The sequence below is a fragment of the Protopterus annectens genome, chromosome 6.part0 (assembly GCF_019279795.1).
Source record: "Protopterus annectens isolate FY-2018-M chromosome 6.part0, PAN1.0, whole genome shotgun sequence".
NCBI lineage: Eukaryota > Metazoa > Chordata > Ceratodontiformes > Protopteridae > Protopterus > Protopterus annectens.
Window position 1 is genome coordinate 259,551,456 of NC_056737.1, and position 23,343 is coordinate 259,574,798.

Sequence of the window (23,343 nt, forward strand, 5' to 3'; positions counted from 1 at the left end):
ATTGTTAGAAAGTGATTTTGTGATCAGCACCAACTGGCCCTGTCCATGAGGGTCATAGGTGACACCCTAGGGGTGAATTTACAATCACCCATCCAGTTGTCAAGATTGTTCTTGTATAGGTTCATTAAGGGAATACTGCTTTGCATGCAGTGGGAGCCTATTACAGAGGAGTGTCAATCTCATGGAGATATATATGTCTCCTCGGCATGTTCTCTTTATGCCATAGGCTAGGTTGGGATCCCTGGAGCAAGTTATTCTTGTCCCATTTGATTTCCAAATGTCCAGCATTTCCAGTATGGCAGGATCTGAGACTCCTCTGTAGGCCAAGCACAGGTCACCTTTCAGCAGCATGCATGATGCTGAGTACAGTGACAAGTCTTTCAGTATTTCCATGTATGTTATGTTTTTGTTCCGGTTACAAACCTCTGTGTTTTCTGCAGTTGCTGCATGTGTCTGGTGAAGTATAGCTGGAAGAGAGCATTGGACTCAATTAGTGGTCTGATAAGGGTAGAGTACAGCAGAACTATGACCTCCCTGGTCTTGTATATGATGGCCTTATTTATGAGGTGTGCAATGTAGAATGTGTGTCCCACCACTATGGACACATAGTGATTGAAGTGTAGAATGCAATCAACATATGTTCCCAAGTCTTGCAACATTGCGCTAGAGTTTAGAGGGGTGCTATGTATATCATAATTATCAGGGGTACTTCATTATCAAAGGGGACAATGAGTCATTTTTGCTTTAAAGTTCAGTATGTGAGTTTGGTACCAATCATTTGTCTGTGTCAGCCCCTTCTGTAATATGTTGCCATCATTGGGGAACACCATATGATTGCATCCAGTCAACAGTCATCTGCAAACTTGATAAACCATAGGCCACCTACCTTTGCCTGGGCTTCAGAGAAATAGTTTCCAAACAGTTGATGGCCTAGCACAGATCCTTGTGGTATTCCACTGGTAATTGGTCTAGTAGTGTAGGTGCTGTCCCCAACTTTGACAGTGTGTTTTTTTTGGTGAGCCAGTTGAGTATCCATCTAGTAATGTATGGGTTAATTCCCAGATGGGAGATTTTCTCTATGATGCATGAATGGGGGATAGTGTCAACTGCTTTGGATAGCTCGTCATAGGTTGTATGTCCTATCCCTCATCCAGGTCTTTGAGGTCAGTATCAAAGACATCCTATAGGTTTGATAAGCAAGATCTACCCTTGACAGAACCAACACTGATCGAGTCAAGTGTGTTGAAGGTCATCTATGTCCCTGTGGATAAGGTTGCAGTGACTGGGGGGAGGCAACTCATGGATGTATTGTAAACATGTGACATATTGTTAGATAGGGCCTTCAGTTTATGTTTCCACATGTAATTTCATGTCATAGACAGGAAATGGACAGTAAACACCAATAATACAAAATAATATTTACTTTCCATAGTGCAGCAAGCAGTGGGTTTGCACAACAGTTGGCAAGGTGTTTGCGCATGTGAGATACACATTTCCAATACTATTCATGTTTGCATATAGCTAAGCAATGCATAAATGAAGAGCCGCATTGCCAAAGTCTGAGAGTTAGTACTGAGTCTATGAAACACCCCTGCTGCTTAAATGACTCTGTAGCAGTAGGTGTAAATGCATTGACACATTTCTTTTTGAGCCCAGATGATACTGGGTTCAAATCCAGGTGGATCTAAGATTTTCAAATACTTTTAAATAAGCATTGATAATGCAGTGACATGCATACTTTATAGTGCATGATTTGCTGTGTGTTGGCATAGCGCAGCGGGGTTAAGTGGCATTGCATGGAGGTAACCACAGCATTTTGCCATTGTTCACCATCGCTTAGCATTGGTGCACAATGCATACCTTTGTGCAAGCATAGAGACCAAAAATTGAAGGGATCCATTGCTTTTTCTGCTACTTATGTGTGTTGTGTGTGATTCTATTTTTGACCAGATTAAAGGTGTTAAAATGGGGTAGATAGGAAAGTCGTGGGGAGGAAGCAGGGGAAGAACAAAGGGAAAGCAGTACAGGATTGTGCAGGAAGGAAGTAGGAAAGAACCATAGTTATCAATTTCTTTAACAGTGGAAACTGACAATATGTGCAGAATATTAACTGAATTTGGGCTGTCACTTCCACATAGAGGGGTAACCACAATGCAATCATGTTATATAGCCAGTTGGACTGAATCAAGTGTGTTAAAAGACACATATGTGAAATGGAGAGCAATGTATGGGGCAATTTTTTTTTTGTAGGACAGGTGCCCATTTATTTTTTGTTTCAGAGAAAGAGGAATGTTGGGGTACTGAGTGGTTATATTTACTTCAGTAAACTTGTTTCTGCTCAACGAGTGGTTCCTTTTCAATTAAATGTTGGGGAAGGGTCATAGGCATGTCTGGGTCAGGTAAATTGGGTAGGTAAGGAAGCAATTGCAGGCAGACAAGACAAACAAAACAAGTCACAGGGATGTTGATGGACACAGAAGGTTGGGGGACACCATGATTAGGGTGAGGGAGGGGACAATCCAGGCCCATGACTGTCAAGCTTGGAGACAGTGAAAATCAAGTCCTCACCTACTGGACTGTCATCACTTTCACCTTAGTGCTTGATATCTCCTCCTCCTCTTCCTATGGAAAATGAGGGAGAACATCCTCTCTATCCAGCATAGGTGTGCACCAATAGTGCGGTCCACTACCCTATGCACCATCCCTGGCAATTTGCTGTGTTTGATGAAATCACTACCTCTGTCACTGCTCCAGGAGGATACCACTGGACTAGCCTCCAGAGCAGGACTACCTGAGGGTACAGGTAGTGCAGGGGCAGCAGATGCAGTGCTGCTGGGTTGGTTTCCAGATGTGCTGGGCACTGGTCTGGAGCTGGTGAAGTGGGGGTAGGCTAATACACTAGGGCTGGCCTACCTCACTGTGCTGTGGAGTGTTTAGTGATGTGGTACATATGGATGACATGGACAAATTTTGATGACACATAATAAAAATGAAAAAAATAAAATAAAATAATGTAAAATAAAAATAAAATAAAATACAAATAAAGAAAATAAAAAAAGAGAGGTGGGGTGAGAGAAAAAACAGATAAAATTGGTACCATCATATGTGACATACAATGCATTAATACAGCTATACAACTCTTTTATCTTAAGGTTTACATTTAAGTTTACCTCCTAACAGATACACACTATACTACAAATTGCTGTACGTAATCTTTGAAAAGTGCATATATTGCACATATGTGCATTCCAGTTTTACAGATTACAGTTTACAGCACGGCATTTATGTCACTGGTATAGAGTTTTTAATTTAATGTAAATATTATTGAAGAAATAACACTATCATATAGATGTGGATTGTGGTATTTGAACTCACAACCTCTGACTACAGTCTAATATTGGACCCTTACAATTGGTTTGTGCTACAGATTAATGCATGCATACTTCCTTTTACAGTTGTGATATGCATGCTCAATTTGATACAACTCTATGAAATACCAAAAAAGCTATATTTAACTTTTAATGTTACAATAACACTTCTCTTCTGCTGCATGCATACCACTTGCTTCCCTCAGTCTCTCCAATATCGCCTCATGGGCCCAGATATTGAGCTCCCAATCCCTGGTAGCTGGAGAAAGAACACAAAAGAACAGAAGAGGATTATGCATACCAGTTTTGTCTATATTAAGCTTTATAAGTCTTACAACTACTCTCTTTAAGTGATACTAAAACAGATATGGGATATCTGCAGTCTTAAATTCATCCAGCCAACACTTGAGAGTATCCATTTTCTCCTCTGTGGGTCATTAAAGTGATGCCTACATTGTTCTTCAGTGCACAGGATACCAGTAGCACAGGATACAGTCTGGGCTAACCTATTCCATACCTCAGACTTTAACTGGGAGCCAGAATGGTCCCCCTGCAGAAGCCTTTGACTGTGGTGCTTTACCAGGAGTCCAATAAATATCCTAGACTCTTGGACACCCCTCTTTTGTGCCCTAAACCTGGCACCTTCTCCACTAACACCAGTCATGTCTACCAGCAGACCTAGAGCAATGGAAACTGATGCTTTCTTTCCAATTCCAGTTGTTGCATTTACAGTGAGTGGGCAAACCTGAGCAATGCATTTGCATGATGGTAATTGGAAAGCAGCAGTGCAAAGCAGTGAGTAATGAAATAATTGCAATTGGAAGGTTAATCTGACACTTAGCCTTTGTTTGAAGGGTGTCTACTGATGTAGTCTGGAAATATATATTGGAAATTGGAAGGAAATGTAGGTGAGTTAGGTTTGCAGACATGTACCGGGAGCATAAATGTAATGACCTGACACATTTGTTTTTACATTTATATACTGAGAAAATTGATTTTTACCTTGAAGGATTCAAACCTTGGCATAAGAGACAAAACATTTTCTTCTACAGTGTTGATTTTCCATCTTTGCCACAGACAAAGTGCTGCTCAGACATAGTCAAGCACCATACATGAATACAGGTGACATTATGAGCTGTTACGCATGTATGTGTGTGACCTGACATGGTTATTGGATTTAGCTCCAGTTGTTTATGTGTCTTAGGCAAATGCAAAGCCCATGCAAGTCCAGATAGCAGAATTATACTTACAGAAATAAATTACCCAATATACCCTCAGTCATACATCTGAAAGCACAATAATGGTGTCTCATCTCTCATACATATAATTTATATCAGCTCCACTTTCTAAAGTGTTATAAGTGAGAGTGAATATAATGGGAAGTGTAAGAACAATAAAAGTGTATGGAATATCCTGTATTAGAACCCAGGACCATGTGTATGGAAGTCCTACTCTTACACCTGCTGCCACAAGAAAGTTGAAGTAACACTTGTAAATGTTTCAGTTCATTGCTACAAACTGCAATGTGACAACAGTAAAAAAAAAAATAATAAAGAAAAGGTTGCACACCCTCTACTAGAACCCAGGACCATCTGTACTCCAGCCCTACACTTATACCTGCTGCCACAGGACTAGTTACATGACATTTCCCTAATTTATTGATCATTCTTAAGGTCTCTGTGTTAACAGCCATGCAATGCCACTTAGTGGGTTTGTGTGGTGCCCAATAGAATTAATTTATTGTGTCCGGTTTCTATTTTTGGCTGTCTGGGTCCTATCTGCTTCCTGGGTAGCCCACTAGTCCAGTTTGTGCACTACCACACTTTGCACAAATAAGATTAGCACAGCCAAATGTACCATTAATTTCCTCCTTTCTTGTGATTGCACTAAGCAAGGCATCATGCAAACACCCCCCCAAAAAAAAATAAAAATAAAAAAAAAAAAAAAACAAGACAGAAAAGTAAAAAAAAAGAAAAAAGGGACAAGTAGTTGAAATGAGGAAAATCAATTTATGACATACACACTAGAAAATGTTGATTCACATGAAATATGTCTATATAAATCTGGATTTGAACTCTCACTTCAATGAACCTTCGGTACACAGGAAGGGTGCCTTGTCTATCTTTGCCACGCAAATAGCTTTGCAGTAAGGAACTGAAATCATTTGCACACAACCAACTGCAACATAATCTACAGCAATAAGAAACCATACAACTGTTATTTGTACATTTATTATTTTTGGATGTAGTGCACTAAATGATCACACAACCAGTTATGATTATTGCTTGCAAATATACAGTTCTGTCTTACCTGTCTGTGTTTGTTGGTCATTCTTCACTTATCTGATCAGTAATCTGAGACATGCAGTCTGTAAGCCATTCTATATCATTGGGCTTAAAATGTGTGAGTATATTAACTGCAAAATAATATCATATGCTGTTGCCAACAAATGAAGGGGAGGTTGGAAGTTAAGAAACACAACCCATCAATTGTATGTTGCTTACTTACATTTCCAACATTACATCTAACACTTTGTAAGTCTAACGTGACACACGCACTGGATGTAAGGCAGCCTGCAGTTTTGCATTTTCTTTCTCCCAACCAGTAATCATTCACAGTTGCAATCCATTAAAAACAAACACTGATGGACTGCCTGCACTATGTTTACATCTCCTGCATGGATCCAAGTATTTGGGATTCAGCAATTCTAATCAGTTCACACCTAATTTGTATCTTCATTGGGCTAACAGCCCTGAATCTATACCATATAAAAAGGCAACTGTGTTGCTAGGCAAACCAAAGGTAAGGAAACTTGTTTATGTGGAGAAAACTGAATGGAAGCTATTACTTTGGGATATATCTGCATAGAGGATTATGGAACTTTAGAAGATATGCTTGCATTTTGTCAGCTACATACTGCATATGCTGGACTGTAATTAAGAAAAATATGAAGCAAAGGCTTTTATGCTTTTTATCTGTATGCATTAGTTAGAAGTGTACTGATGTCATGGGCATGTTTATCAAGGCATTTCAGAGGTATACATGATTGCCAATACCTTACAGTGGAATGCACTGTGATAAACATGTACAAATGTTTCAAGGACAGTTCATTGGATAGCACTTTTAGCATTTCATATACGGTTTGTTAGCAAAATGTGTTATTTGCCTGTTCTTCTGCTGTGGGGGGGGGGGCAAAGCTGCATTTCTGTTATGGTGCAAACAAGGAAATGTTGCTATTGTTACTCCTTTTTTGCACCCATCCTGTTGTTCATATTTCAAATCTCCAGACTGTTTTATGTTTCTGCTGTAGGTAATATTGAAATGCTACTTTTTCTGTTTTATCTGGAACAGTTATGTTGTAGTTATGTGATCTCTCTCTCTTACCCATTTATGCACCATGTGGTACACCGTGCAATGAGCACCTTTCAGTGCTTGTTGTTTCTGTAGCAGTTATGGGTTTTACAGGCTCAGGTTGCTAGCCCAAAGCCCAACACTCCTCGGAGAGTGCATCACACACATTCGCATGCACACACTCACACCTAGGGCCAATTTAGAGTATCTAATCCACCTACTGGATGCCTTTGGAATGTGGGAAGAAACCGAAGCACCCAAATGAAACCCAAGAGAATCCAGGGAGGACATACAGACTCCACAGAGAAGGCATTCCAGATGAGAATCAAACCAATGAACCTCTTACTGTGAGGTCACAATGTTAACTGCTACACCACTGTGCCATCCAGTTATGAGATACTTATGTAAATGATCCTTCTGTTGTCTTTTAGGACATCTAGGACTATGCCACCCAGGCATTTCATTCATTGATGACCACCCTTCACCGATGCTGAAAATCAAGTGATCGTGGATGCTTTTAGGCAACAAGATGCCTTCCTGCTTGAAAGGGGATGGGAAGATATGGCATTCAGAATGCAGATATGGTGACAGATTGTGGGTGATGTTAATCCCGTGGGTAGTCACGGCAGGACATATGAGCAGGTGCACCATAGGGCCACTGACAAGATCACATCTGCATGGAGGAGAGCAGCTGCAGTGGGCCATGTTTGGATGGGTACCAGGATAGGGCCTGCTATGGAACCACCATTAACACCAAATGAATAGTTCCTCTCCACTGTCAGGGATCCAGACAGCTCCCAGGAAAGTGCAGAACAGCATGTCCTCAACATTGGTGCAACATTTTCAGAGACAACAAGCATGCCCAGGAGAAGCTTCCAGGTAGGCTTTGGTATATCAATTGTTGAATACTGCGGTATAGTAAAACAGTTGAAATCAATACATTACATCTGTGTCACAAGACTTTTTTTTTTGAGGGGGGGTGGATTGAAAATTGCTACAGTTAACACATTCTGATTATTAACAGGTTGGAGTTGTCATTCAAGTTCTTGTTGAAAGTATAGTTAATGGGCATATACAGTGGTAATAGTATTACCCCCTGTGTTACTGTTAATTGTGATGATGTTGCCCTTACCTTTTGCTTAACTTCTTCCAGGTCCATCTGGGTTGCAAAGGATAACCTCATCTGCAGATGGTAAGCCAAACATTTTTTATGTCAGTACTGATCAGCAATTAAAAAAAAATATTTTATTGTGTGATGTTGCTGTCAGGACTGTTGTGTATATTGCTGTTTTGTATAATAGTGGCAGCAGTGTTGTTTTGTTAGCATATATTGGAGTATAGTAGTTTAGGTAATAATTGTTTCTGTGTTTATTGCTTTTTATCACAGGTGATCCTGACAGTGGAACTGTGGGACTTCTACCACCTGATGTCAATGTATCAGTAGACACTGATGATGATGGTGGCCAAACAGAGGCACGGTCGGGGGGGGTGCAAAGGTTGAATCTAACACTGAGGTTGACATACAGCCATCCCCTGCAATTCCATTAGAAACAGCCAATAGACCTACACCTACCCATTCCAGTGAGCCCTCAGCTATTGGACAGATGGAGGGTGAGGAAATTGATCAGGGAAGTGTGGTTACTGTGGCTTCATTGCCTGTGGACTCTGGCCATAGCCAAAGTGTGGGTGAGGTTCCACACAGGATGGCTGCTAGGGGTGCTTGGAGCAGGCCTGTTGTCCCTCCTCAACATGATCCAGGTGTCTCTTCCTATGCCACTCAACATATGTTTAAGGCTATCGTGGAGGCACAGGCATGTTCCCATAGGTACTCCAGAAAAATGTTTAGGGTTGTAGATGTGGCACAGGCTGACATGCGTGACTGCCTCCACTGTGTTGCCAATTCAATGGATTGGATGAAGGGCATATTGGCACAAGGAGTGACTGTGATGGAAGGAGCAGTGTCTGTGATGGAACATCTGTTGGGAGGGGAATGACATCCTCATGGGCATTGGTCAGACACATCATCTGCTGTTAGCCAACATGGCCATGCCCTGATCATACTCCCATAGCTTTAGTACTTCCACAGCTCCATCAATGGGTGAGCTCTCCACATCCAGAAGTAGCAAGCCATGGGTTCATAGTCCTGGGCATACTCATGAGGGAAACTCATCTAGCAAACAACAGTCACTTTCAGGTAGCAGCAGTGCATATGACCATGGGAATGGACTTGCTGGTTCAACTCCTGGCAGAGCCAGTTCTCATGGTCGGAAATGACAACGATGAACTGCCACCTCTACCATGCATGGCTCACACCTGTCTGACATACCAAGTTATACAGCTAGCACAGAGCTTGGCTGTGTTCATGCAGACACTGACACACCAGTTTCACATGGAAGACCCCTACAGACACGGGTCTATATTAGAATATCGAAATCTCACAATTTTGAATGTTCTAATATCGACACCTATTCAGTGAATGCTGAAAATAGCGAAACGACAGAAAAACAAATTGTTCCCTAGGGAAACAATTTGGTTGTCCATTTATGTTGTTTCACTATTTTCATCGCTGTGGTGGAAAGGTACAGGTTGGGTTCAGGTAAGTGTGCGATTGGGCATGGGTTAGGTGAGTTAGGGTTAGGACGTGGGTTAGGTATTTGTTGGTTTATCCAAATGTTTGCCTGCTTCTCCTTCTTACTCACACATACTCAACAACCTTTTGTGTCAGCTAAGGCTTCCTGCACCTTCCAAAACCCTGTCCAAGTGATGATAAATGTGCCATATCCCTGTTTTGTATTGTCTGGATTCAGGGATACATAATTTTTGTCTCTATAGCTCAAGGTGCATCGCTGACTTAGTGCTTAATATATCCGCGTTTGTGATGTTGAACTGGTAATTGTACCTTTGACTTATATTGGTTTTAGAAAGACAATTGATAGCATCACAATTTTCCATCTTTGCTTTTAATGATCTTGTGAGTGTAATGAAGTCTGAAACTGCAATGTGTATCATTAATTTCTAATTTCTTTCTTTAATGATTTTCCAGTACAAATGTATGGTGCTAAACTGAGGGAATGTGGTGACCATCACTACTTTTGAGAGGTATGACTGTGTGAATATTTGATTCCTGAGGCCTACTACATAATAATGGACACATATAAGTCAAATAAAGCACTGCTGTCACATGTTAAGGTAATTTCTGTACAAATCACCTACCTCTTACTTGCTTATAGTACCAAGTAACAAAATGCAAGGATATGCCAGTCATTGATATTATTACACAATACACTTCAGGTTCAACACTTACCTTGTAAATGCAGCAGTTTAAAGTTCAGGTCTGACACTGATGCAAGCAGTACAAAGCCAATACTTCTTCTTTTTCTTTTGGCTGCTCCCATTTGGGGTCACCATAGCAGATCATCTGTTTCCATTTCTTCCTGCCCTCTGCATCTTGCTCTGTCACACCAACCACCTGCATATCCTTTCTCACCACATCGATAAACCTTATCTTAGGCCTTCTTCTTTTCCACTTACCTGGCAGCTTCATCCTTAGCATCCTTCTCCCAATATACCCCACATCCCTCCTCACCACATGTCCAAACCAATGGAATGTTGCCTCTCTGGCTTTGTCTCTAAACCATCCAACCTGAGCTGACCCTCACTATACTTGTTTCTAACCCTGTCCATTCTCATCACACCCAATGCAAATCTCAACATCTTTAACTCTGCTACCTCCAGCTCTGACTCCTGTCTTTTCATCAGTGCCACTGTCTCTAACCCATATAACATAGCTGGTCTCACTAACATCTTGTAGATCTTCCCTTTCACTCTTCCTAGTACCCATTGTCACAAATCACTCCTGACACTTCTCCACCCACTCCACCCTGTCTGCCCTCTCTTCTTCACTCACCATTACTCTGAGCTGTTAATCCCAAGAATTTAAAATCATGCACCTTCACCAACTCTATTCCTTGCATCCTCACCATTCCTCTGTCCTTCCTCTCATTCACATACATATATTCTTAGTCCTGCTGACCTTCATTCCTCTCCTATCTAGAGCATATCTCCACCTCTCCAGGGTCTCCTCAACCTGTTCTATACTCTCACTACAGTTTACAATGTCATCCACCAACATCATAGTCCACGAGGACTAATGTCTGATCTTGTCTGTCAACCTGTCCATCACCATAGAAATAAGAAAGGGCTCAGAGATGATCATTGATGTAATCCCACCTCCACCTTGAATGCATCCTTCACTCCTACTGCAGACCTCACCACTGTCACACTGCCATCATACATATCCTGTACCACTCTTACATACTTTGCTGCCACTCCCGACTTCCTCATACAATACCACAACTCCTCTGTAGGCACCTTGTCATATACTTTCTCCACAAAGACACAATGCAACTCCTTCTGACCTTCTCTATACTTCTCCATCAACACCCTCAGAGCAAACATTGCATCTGTAGTGCTCTTTCCCGGCATGAAGCTGTACTGCTGTTTGCTAATCATCCCCTCTCTTCTTAATCTAGCTTCCACTACCCTTTCCCATAACTTCATGCTGTTGCTGATCAGTTTTATCCCTCTGTAGTTACTACAGCTCTGCACATCACTTTTATTCTTAAAAATCAGTACCAGTACACTTCTTCTGTGCTCCTCAGGCATCCTCTCACTTTCCAAGATTTTGTTAAACAACCTGGTTAAAAACTCCACTGCTGTCTCTCCTAAACAACTCCATGCTTCCACAGGTATGTCACCTGGACTAACAGGCTTTCCATTCTTCATCCTCTTCATAGCTGTCCTTACTTCCTCCTTACTAATCTGTTGCACTTCTTGATGCACTATCCCCACATCATCTAACCTTCTCTCTCTTTCTCTCTCTCTCTCATTCTCTTCATTTATCATCCTCTAAAAGTACTATTTCCATATGCTCAACACACTCTCCTCACTTGAGAAATAGTTTCCCTTGTTACCCTTTATCACCCTAACCTGCTGCAAATCTTTCCCAGCTCAGTCCCTCTGTCTAGCCAATCAGTACAGGTCCTTTTCTCCCTCCTTAGTGTCCAACCTTTCATACAACTCTTCATATGCCTTATCCTTATCCTTCACCACCTCTGTCTTCACTATGCGCCTCATCTGCTTGTACTCCTGTCTACGTTCTTCATCTCTCTGACAATTCCACTTCTTCTTCACCTACCTCTTCCTCTATACACTCTCCTGTACTTCCTCATTCCACCACCAGGTCTCCTTGTCCACCTTCCTCTATCCAGATGTCACACCATGCACCTTTCTGGCTGTCTCCCTTACCACCTCTGCTGTGCCTACCCAGCTATCTGGTAACTCTTCACTACCACCCAGTGCCTGTCTCAACTCTTCCCTGAACTCCACATTACAGTCATCCTTTTTCAACTTCCACCATTTGAACCTTGGCATTGCCCTCACTCTCTACCATCTTATGCTGCCTAACTACGCTTTCCCTTGTCACCATTTGCAGTCTCCAATCTCCTTCAGGCTGGCCCTCCTGCATAGGATATAATTCACCTGTGTGCATCTTTCTCCACTCTTGTACATCACCATATGCTCCTCCCCCTTCTTCTTAAAATATGTATTCACCACAGCCATGTCTATCCTTTTCACAAAATCCACTACAATCTGACCTTCTGCATTCCTCTCCTTAACACCATACCTACCCATCACCTCCTCATCTCCTCTGTTCCCTTCACCAACATACCCATTGAAATCCACTCCAATCACCACTCTCTCACCCTTGGGTACAGTTATCACCACTTCATCCAACTCACTCCAAAACATCCAACTTGCGGAGCATATGCAGTAACAACATTCATCATCAGACCAGCAATTTCCAGTTTCATAAACATCACTCTGTCTACATTCTTTTCACCTCCAAAACACTCTTGACATACTGTTCCTTCAGGATAACCCCTACCCCATTTCTCCTCCCATCTACACCATGGTAGAACAATTTTAACTCACCTCCGATACACCTGGCCTTACTCCCTTCCATCTGGTCTCTTGCATGCACAATACATCAGCCTTCCTTCTCTCCCTCCTGTTACCAGTCATACTGTCAACATTCAAAGTTCCTACCTTCACTTCCACACTCCTAACCTTCTCTTCTCATCCTGCCTCCGGGCATGCCTTTCCCCTCTTCTTCTTCTTCTCCTTTGGCAAAAAGTGCCCCAGTTTCTACCAGCACCCTGTTGGCTAACAGTACTGGTGATGGTCACTGTTAAGCCAGGCCTTGACTGATCTGGTATGGAAATCTGTATTGTTGTACACATATTTGAGCTGGCAAAAATTTTACACCAGATGCCCTTCATATGTATGCATGTAGGAGAAGGATTGTAGGCCCTAAGGTGACAAGTGAGTGTGCTATGTGTTGTCTCTTAGCCAACATGAGCCTACATCTGCCTAGACTCACTTCAGCTGGTGGTTCCCACTCTGACTTCTCATCTGTGTGTGGCTGTGGTGATCTTGGCATTGGTGGTGGGATGTGTACTCATTCCCCTTGTTGATCCTACTGAAGCTGATTTCTCAGGATGATGTATAGCATGGCACATACTGTGAATATTTCATTACATGTCCATATCCATGGAATGAACTGCAGGGCTCCCCAGATCTACCTAGGCACTGAAACCATGACTTCAGCAGCCCAAACACACACTCTGATGTAGGAACATGTTCCTCATTATGGCGTTCTTCACCAGGTGTGTGTGCATTTCTGATGGGTGTCATCAGCCACTGTTCAGTTCATAACCTGAATCCCCCAGTAAATGATCCTTTAGGATATCTCCCAGCAAACATCTGATACATTTGGGAGGTGTGCCAGATATGTGAGTCATGGTAATTGCCAGGGTTGCCAGCACACATGTTCAAGATGATTTCCTTGGCATTATACACGACTTGGCAGTTAATAGACAAAAAGTCCTTTCTATAAATTTATAGCCTTCCCTATTCCCCAGATGGTGCCTTAATTTGTATATGTGTGCAATTTATGGCAGGCAGTACTTCAGGGTAGTGTGCTACAGGGTAGAATTCCTGCATATTTCTGGCCCTCTCCTCAGGTGTATGGGGGAAATATATGTGGTCACTGGCATGTTGGGGCACAGCATTCAGGAACTGATGGAGGATCCTGGATGCTGATGCCTGTGATACCCCCAGCATGTCCCCTGTTGGTCTCTGAACTAAGAACTAAGATTCTAAGTGCTGCACATACTTTTGTCTCCACTGGGTTGGGTTCCCCTCTGTTTGCCCAGGCTCTGAGTTAAGGACAACAGAGGTTGCAGAGTTCCTATACTGAGTCTCTACCCATCCTGTAGTGCTATACAATTTCCACACCATGTAGGTTGTGATAAGTTACCCAGTGTCTAGAAACTCTTCTCCTTCTTGACCTTGGTCTATTAGCAGCAGCAGTATGTCAAACATGTTCAGTACCAGATGTGTGTGTGTGTGTATGTGTGTGTGTGTGTGTGTGTGTGTGTGTGTGTGTGTGTGTGTTTGTTTGTTTTAGAGCATGCATGCAGGCATGTAGATGTTTCTGTGACTGTCACCCAGAGTGGGAGGGTCTTGTTTGTGAATGACTGGATGTGTTTTTGTGGGAGGGTACCTTTGCTAACATAGTGCCTGGGTTACTAGGGAAAACACTAGCATAGTCAGGTCTAACAGTGCCAGTTCTGAATTGAGACATGGTGATGGTGCACTAACAAGTTGTTTCTCAGTGCAACTTTAACAAGTCTTTGAAACGGAATTTCTGTCCATCAAGCTAACTGACCAATCTAAATTAAGAAATCAGCATGAGTGAAAATGAGTTCTTTGAATCACAGTGTTAGTGTACTACTGCACATATATAATGGAACCCTGTGCTTCATATACATTTTCCGAGAGAAAGCAACTGCAATCTTATAAGTCTGCTGTTTTCCTTTGATGTAATTCCATGAATTGAAAAACTGTAAAGCTGCTGTTAGGTCCTACCTTAAAAAAACATGAAACCAATGGCTTTTAGCTAAACTCCTCCTTGATACTACTGATGCCACTGCCATCCTTTTGTGAAGCAAGAAAATAGAAAGTGATGATACAAGTGAGCTGATAATATCTGTTCTATTTGGTGTGCTGCATGGGTCTATGTTTAATGGTCAAACGGAATGTTCATCGAACAGTCATTCATCGTACAAAGGCCATCGAATCTTCCTTTCAGTGAATGGCCATATGATCATAAATAATTTCATCAAACTATCATTGTTGGCCAACATAAACAAACACAACATAGTACATACTTATCGGTAATCTAGGTATAGTAAGGAAACCTGCCCTTTCCCCACTGTAGTGCAATCTCTGAGTTGGTGTATATATATATATATATATATATATATATATATATATATATATATATATATATATATGGGTTTACTATGAAATTTCAAAATCCCAAAATCTCGAGTTTCAGAATATCCAGTTCAGAATCCCGAGATCTTGGAATCTCGAAATTTTGCACCGCCCCCAAAACTCCACTCAATGCACTAAAACATGTGTATGCAAGCCCCCCTGCATCCCCCACACCCCCCACAACTTAAATATACCAACTCCGAGATCGCACTGCAGCAAGGACAAGGGAAATCTCCCGGTCCGCGCTGTATGCCAATCTCCATTCAGGATTTCGAAGTTTTGAAATTTTGAACATATGATCTTCGATCATATGAAATTCAAAGTTTTGAACTTCAAAATTCTGAATGGAACCCATATATATATATATATATATATATATATATATATATATATATATATATAATTAGTGGGTGGTGTGGGGGCCACACGAGGAGGATTCAGACACCACCTGATAAGTAAATATACCAACTCTGAGATCGCACTACAGTGGGGAAAGGGTAGGTTTCCTTATACCTGCATTACTGATAAGTATGTACTACATTCCATTTCCTTTATGTTGGCCAACTATGATCATTCAATGATAATTTTTACAATCATATGCTCTTTTGATGAAAGGAAGTTTTGTTGGTCTTTGTACGATGGACTGCCATTCAATGACTGTTCCTTTCAATCATTAAACATAGACTCATGCCCCATGAAGAGGTGCCAAAATTCAAACATTTAATTTATGACTGGGTATTTTTTTCAGTCATAGTCTAAGCAGTGGCTTCATCCCAGCTGAATGGAAAATGGCCACAGTTATTCCCTTGCACAAAAGTGGTGCTTCCACTGATCCTGGGAACTATAGACCTATTAGCCTGATTAGTCTTATCTGCAAGGCCATGGAGAAAATCCTCATGGTAATAATAATTTTTACAGTCATATGGCCTTTTGATGAAAGGAAGTTTCGCTGATCTTTGTATGATGACCTGCCATTTAATGACCGTTCCTTTCAATCATTAAACATAGACTCGTGCCTCATGAATTAGTGCCAAAATTCAAACATTTCATTTATGATTGGGTATTCTTTTCAGTCATAGTCTAAGCACTGGCTTCATCTCAGCTGAATGTAAAATGGCCACAGTTATTCCCTTGCACAAAGGTGGAGCTTCCGCTGACCCTGGGAACTATAGACCTATTAACCTGACTAGTCTTATCTGCAAAGCCATGGAGCAAATCATCATGGACCTTATCAACAAAGGTATAGGTAACCTCCAAACACTTAACCCTACTCAGTTTGGATTTGTCAAAGGGCAATCATGCTTATTAAACCTAGTGGACTTCGTTGAGACAGTCATCAAGGTCCTGGACGAGGGGAGATCTGTGCATACAGTCTACCTATACTTGGCCAAAGCTTTTGACACTATCCTGCACTAAGGTGTCATTAACAAACTCACCCAGCTAGGTATCAACCCTTATATCATTAGATATAGTCAAAATAGGGGAATCCAGCTCCAGCAGGAGACCTGCAACCAGTGGTGCTCCACATGGATCAAGTCCTGGGACCTGTACTGTTTGAAATCTATTTTGCCAAAGTACAAGCAAAAACTAAAGGTCTGTGGCTGACAAAGTGTGTTGATGACTGAAAACTGGGAGCGGTCATAGAATCTCCAAATGATGTCAAAATACTGCAAGAGAGTCTTACACAAACAAATAGTTGGTGCCAAAGACATGGCAGTAAGAGCGATGTTTCTGCTAACTATCACATCAATAGCAACACCTTAAGTACGCACTCAGTGGTGACAGTCCTGGGCACACAGATTGACAGCAATCTTACCTTTGATCACCATGTCTCCACAGTGGTAAGAAGGGAATTCTATATCGCTCAACTCATAAGTAAGGGCATTGCCTCCAGAAAAAAAGAAGTTATAACCTCCCTGTACTCTTCCCTCATCAGGCCAATAATTGAGCACAACACCCCTTTTGGTATGTTCCTTTCCAAGCACCTGCAGCAATTGGAGAAATCACAAAGGTTCCTCACAAGGAAAATTCAAGGTCTTCAGCATCTGTCCTATGTGGATTGTCTGAAATCATGTTACTTTATTCTGTTTCATAAAGATACTCAGATGTGATCTCTGCCTTACATATAAGACAATCTCGGACCCTGCTTTATTGGTAAATGCTGCATATCTGCAAGTCAAATGGCACACGGGTTACTCGCTCTAAAGACCTTAACCTGTTATGTGACCTTAATAGAACCTGCTGGAGGAACAGATTTGTCCCCCGGAGGTTACCATACCTTTGGAACAGACTCCCACTTCATGTCAAACAGAAGACCTCACTGGCCCTCATCTAATGCAATCTGGATGATTGGATGGGTAACCATAAATTCACCGAAGGGGTTCCACCTATCTCCCTCTTGGACACAGACATTAGGTGCTGATCATGGAAATAAGGGTAGAACTAGGCTATGCTTGTAAGGATCCTATGATCCTATGAAATGAACAGCATAGCTTTCCTACATGTGCTTGTTATACAGACTGTAAAATGTACTGCAAATTTGGTATACTTTGCACCTTTTATAGGACATCAGGGCTAATGATCGCCCAAAAATGCTGCCAGTGCCAGTGATTTTGCATGAACATCTCATTCATCCTGCTCTTTAAGGAGGCACTTTTCTGGATGACATAGGCCTCCACTGCATTTCCAGTATACATGCATCATGCAGCTTAAAGCAGCATATTGACTACGCTGAACACTGCATATTTTTGCAGGCTCTGCTATGTTTCAGCGCTAAGAATGCCCCCCCCATAAATCATAAAGTTGCCATTATTTAATACAATCGACCATCCTTGCTCAGATCTTCCAATAGACCATTTCTGCACATTTTCAGAGACAAAGCTATTCCTAGAGTTCTGGAACCTTCTAGCATCCATTCTGTTGCACTATATCTAGATGAGCTCATTAATTTCTAAGCCAGCAAGATTTTTTTACAACTGTCACATCTCGGCAGTGAGTTGGGAGTTTCAATCTAGTTAAAATATTTACTTAAGCAGCACAGTAACACAATTTCAGATAAAAAAAAAAAAATCAAACACAAACTATAATATGTAATTTAGATATAATTCACTAGCAGTACATGCAAGTGGTACCATCTAAGAATCCATATAGAAATACATGAGGTAGTTGGCATGAGTGCTGACAGAGTTATGAACCTTAACCTGTGGGCAGTAATGAACACTTGCTAAAAGTGTTACCATCAGGCAGCAGTCCTTGCTTTTCCTTTAAGATCAGAGCTGAAGTCTAATCTCTGTTTTGGTATGCTAGTACAGGCAAGTGCTCTCGCTCCTCATTATGCTGTTCTAAATCCTGATAGCATCTATCTATTTAACCATTTGTCCAGCGCTCCCCTGCTCCACTCTAATGACATTTACCATATTTCTTCTTGTCTCTTCCTTCACTCTGATCTATTTTTCTTCTCACAGAAGACTCTGTTTTTGATTAATCTTTCCCCTTGTCTGGGATAGAGGCACAAGGCTTATAACTTTGATTTATATCTTAATTCCATTGATCAGTGCCCGCGGCTTTTTTCTTTCATCAGGACTCGGCTCACAAGCTTGTTTCTTTCTGTTGTAAGACATTACCTTTCTGTACTCCATATTGTCTGATGAAGTCTGGTCATGGTTACCAGACGAAAGCATTTACTTTGAGTGTAATAAATTTTGATTGTTCAGCTAGTGTTCCTAGCCTCATTTGTTGGATCTGGTTTTGCTAGTTTTATCGGTGTTCCTGTTTCTGTACTCCATATTCCTGGCCTGTATATATCTGTGTGTGTGTGTGTGTGTGTGTGTGTGTGTGTGTGTGTGTGTGTGTGTGTGTGTGTGTGTGTGTGTGTGTGTGTACAATAAGACTTTTCTCAGATGCAATGCCTGTTTACTTGAGGCAATACTAAGTGTTAAAGTAATATAGAAAAACATTACATTCATTTATTTTAATACACTGCTTGAAACATTATTTCAGGTCACTACAAAATAGATGAGGTTGCAAATGCCTGGACAAAGAGGTTATCAACATGCAAATAAGAAGCAGGCAAATTTAAATAAATATTTTGATTTTTGTCAAACTTTTCCTTTGCACTTGGTACTGACATATCCCTGAGGATTTACACCACATGTCTGCCCACACACACACACACACACACACACACACACACACACACACACACACACACACACACACACACACACACACACACACACATGCATACACACATGCACACCCACACCCATACACGCACACACCTCTGTAATGCATTCTTAATATATATATAAAACACAACAATGCAGTAATACAGTTTAATAACAATGGTGTAACCAGTAAAGGGCCAGGGAGGTGAGTGAACAGAGAGATCTGAGGGCTGAGAATGTAAAATGATGTTCACAGTAATACTCATCTGTTTTCATTAAAGAGCACACATGTTTAATGGTGCTGCTGGAACAGCAGGCATTAGCAGAATTTTATGGAAAAAGCTGATTTTTAAGTTCCTATGCAAGTACTTTAAAGGCATAGCAACATTAGGTGCATACATTTATTCTAAGTCTGATGAGTTTTATTAAATTTGTGCACTAAAGTGGGTTTCACAGTATCACATTACTTTCTAAGTAGGTGATATGGTTCTGAGACTGATAAACTGTACTTGCTACTAGTCACACTCTAGGTACTTTTGATGCAGTTATCATCCAGCCATAATATATATGATGTTCACTTTCTTGCTTTACAAAGAAAATTACTTCATGCTGACACCAGATAGTTTTACATTATAATGTAATACTATAGTAATAAGCACATGGTTTGTGCTGTTCTCAGGGGAATCTGTGAACTGCAGCTCTAAGTACTTAAATGATTTCATAGAGACAGCCTGTGTTTTTCTTTTCTTTTGGCTACATACTTGATGTAAGTTAGGGCGTTTCCCTCTGGAAAGTCATATGGATGACGTTTTCTAAAAACATGTCCCACTCGACTGCAGGGAATGATCTCTAGGCTGCCTCCACACATCCACACCCGAAAGGAGAGTTCTGAAATGAAAACAGCATATTTTTTGTGAAAGAAAAGCTTGCATGTACAGTTGTTTTACCAAACAGCTGTTTATTCTAGCCAGTTTATAGCCACAATCTTTTTGTGTAAATTTGTGTTTTCTTGTCATAGTACTTGCATAGCTCCAACTTTCAGCCTCCATTTACTCTAACACAACAGCAACATCACTTACCTTTCCTGATGATGTTTGCCTACTTCTAAATAGCCCCATTATGGACAACCTGATTCAAGAGAGCAAGTTGTCCACATGTACTATTTCAGAACTTACAAAGCCTATGATATGGGCGGATATTCATCAACAAGTTTCCAAATTATTATTTTTTTCAGTATTTCTTCTTTCTCGCCCCCCCCCCCACATCTCAACTATTTTCTCCATGAGGTTATATAACAAACATATAAGGCAAGATGCCATGGCCCTCTTTGAGGAGGCAAGGTTGTATCTAGGACTTGAAATTGTGTACCAGCTTTAAGACTGTTCTACTTTCCTTGCCCAGGAAGGAAATTGCCAGAAACTTCTGATTTGTGCCCCAGCCTTTGCTGCTGTCTCCTCCCAGCATGACTGCCTTTTCTTTTTCCTGTGGTATTCTATGGCATATATTCTAAACAGACAACAGAGGATACTGTGCAGATTCTAAAATTATTACACTGGAATGTGATATAACATATATATCATGTTGAGCAGAATAATCTTTTTTGCCTTGCATATTCTTTTAATTTTTTTAATATATTTTGAAGGTGTGATCTTTTTTTTATGTGCTGCGCAACATGTTGCCCTTTTAAAACTAATTTGTAGACCATGACTTACACGGTGTATGCATAGCTATACCCATGTGCATGGGGAGTACCATATGGGCTATTTGTAGTTTTCTGCTGACCTTCTCAAAGTAACTGCCCTGCTTCCATGCCTGTGGACCTGAAGGTGCCAGAATTCAATGCAGTTCACTAAATGTGATTTGTTATTATACAGGCAGTTAATATAATGCAAGTCTGTGATGTACACACTAGGGTACTTCGCAGTCAGGCACCGCTTTTACAGTTATATAAAAGAAGAATACAGACCAGGTTATATGAAAAAGAGTAAATTCCCTTTTATTATACAACCATTACTCGAGTGCTCATTCAGATTTTCAGGCATCAGTTATATAGCTGAAGCAAGCAATCTGCTTTTCAACCTTCTGCTCTTCAACAGTTGAACTGATGAGAAATTTAGCCCCTTCACTGGAGTATTCTTAGATTTAAAAGTATTGTGGGCCACTGTCAGACATGAGAACATCAGGTATCCCCTGTCTGTTAGATGCACATTTTGTAGCATTATTCTTAACTGCACTTGTTGTACCTGTCAGCATGACTATTTCAGGTAACTTGGAATAAAAAATCCATAGATATAGATATATATCTGAAATAAATAACTTCTTTGAAATGGAACAAATCTGTATGCAGTTGACACCTGGTATGATCTGGAACTTGGCATGTTATCATCTCTTCTTTGGGATGATAATTATGGTACATACTGCATATGGTTCTGTCCTATACAGTACTTGCATTTGAGTTGACTTACCTGCCCAAAACACAGAGAATTATGAGCAGGTGTCTGATCATAACCAGGCTATTACTATAGACTGAGACATGTATATCAAGAAATCTGCCTCGAGCAAAGCTCAAGTGGTGACTTTGTTAATATCTGTTTTGAGAACATATGACAGGAATTGGTTATGATAAAATTCCCGACCATAGCATTTTTGTAAAGTATGGGACGTTTTAACCACCTGGATAAAGACATTACATAGCAGTACAATGTAACTGACAGTTTTAAAGTTGTTAATCCACTACAGGTGCACTTGTCTTCTCAAAGCAATTTGTGTGAAAGAACAAAGTTTGTTAATAATTTTTAAGACTATTTGCTTTCTGGTGCATTTCCCTAGTGACTGTCATCTGTATAGCAGTGTGAGTTTGGATTTCTTTTCCATTGAGCATTATACATTGCTCTCATTAAAGTATTAGAAACCCAAACGACTTGGAGAAATTAAAAAAGTGAAACACCCTAATGACATTCGTGCAATTTTTGCCTCCTTCATGGATTGTAATCAAAGTGCTAAGCATATGACAATATATTGCATGCTCCTTCTTTGCACATTATTATTTATGCCTGTGAATCGTGTATCCTCTAAGGCATAAGTGTTTTCATTTGATTGGGAACTATTTGTCAAATTCTAATATTATGCCTTGAATGCAACCTACTTTGTCTTGAACATTTTTTCCCTTGCTGATGACATTTGCTCATTGTACTATTCATTGTACTATTTTGCAGTAGTGGCATTTTTAAACTGATGTCACAACACTGCTGAAATTATTTTACTTTTATCTTGGCTTTGGCAAAGGCAATAGCACATAAGAACTATCGAGTTCTTCTAGTTCTTTCAGCATCTCTAGTAAATATGCTCTACTCAACATGCTTGTAGTTATTGTTTGCTCCATATTTCACTTTCATATCATAGTACTGTAAATTTAGTAACACCCTTAATTATCTTGTAAGTGCATTGTACAAAGTCATTCTAAATATTTTTGCAAGGGTTTTTGATATGTTTCCACCTGAATCTTTTTATGCAGGTATATTAATCTAATTTCTCATATGCATATGGTACTACTAACATTTCAGTTCCATATGAACATATCTCTCTTGTGCCTCTGTAAATGCTCTCGATCAGCAGGTAACTGGTGTAGTCTCTTACTGCATCACTGCTTTTACATCTTTCCAAGTGACATCTACTTGCAACGCTATTAGCTTATTAACTTCATAGCACTTCAACAATGGGGCATCAGTAACTGATTTCTTGAAAATGTGAAAACTCTGTTTCTGTTCATAGCACCATTACCAAAGTGCATCCTGTTCTGGTAGCATTCATATAGGTGTAGCTATCTTAAACTTATTAGATACAAAAATACATAATGCTGCATTATTTCTAGAAACCATATAATGTAATGTCTCCTGGCCTTGGTATTGCTCAGATTTTTTTCTACATCAGGTTTCAGACCATCCAACATTAGACTATAATCCATGTATTTCAGACCTGTGACTCCAATTTTACACTCACCTATATACAACAGTTGTACATGTCTTGCTCTGCTCCTCTTGTGTCTGACCCCATGT

General features: G+C 40.6%; 1 protein-coding gene across 1 annotated transcript in view; it reads right to left on the reverse strand.

Moving 5' to 3' along the window:
- GALNT16 (polypeptide N-acetylgalactosaminyltransferase 16) overlaps window positions 1-23,343 on the reverse strand; it is a 1,415,037-nt gene that overhangs the window by 230,201 nt on the left and 1,161,493 nt on the right. Inside the window, exon 10 of the mRNA XM_044074007.1 lies at window positions 20,050-20,176. Within this exon, the coding sequence (XP_043929942.1) occupies window positions 20,050-20,176 (127 nt within the window). The remainder of the gene's footprint in view (window positions 1-20,049; window positions 20,177-23,343) is intronic.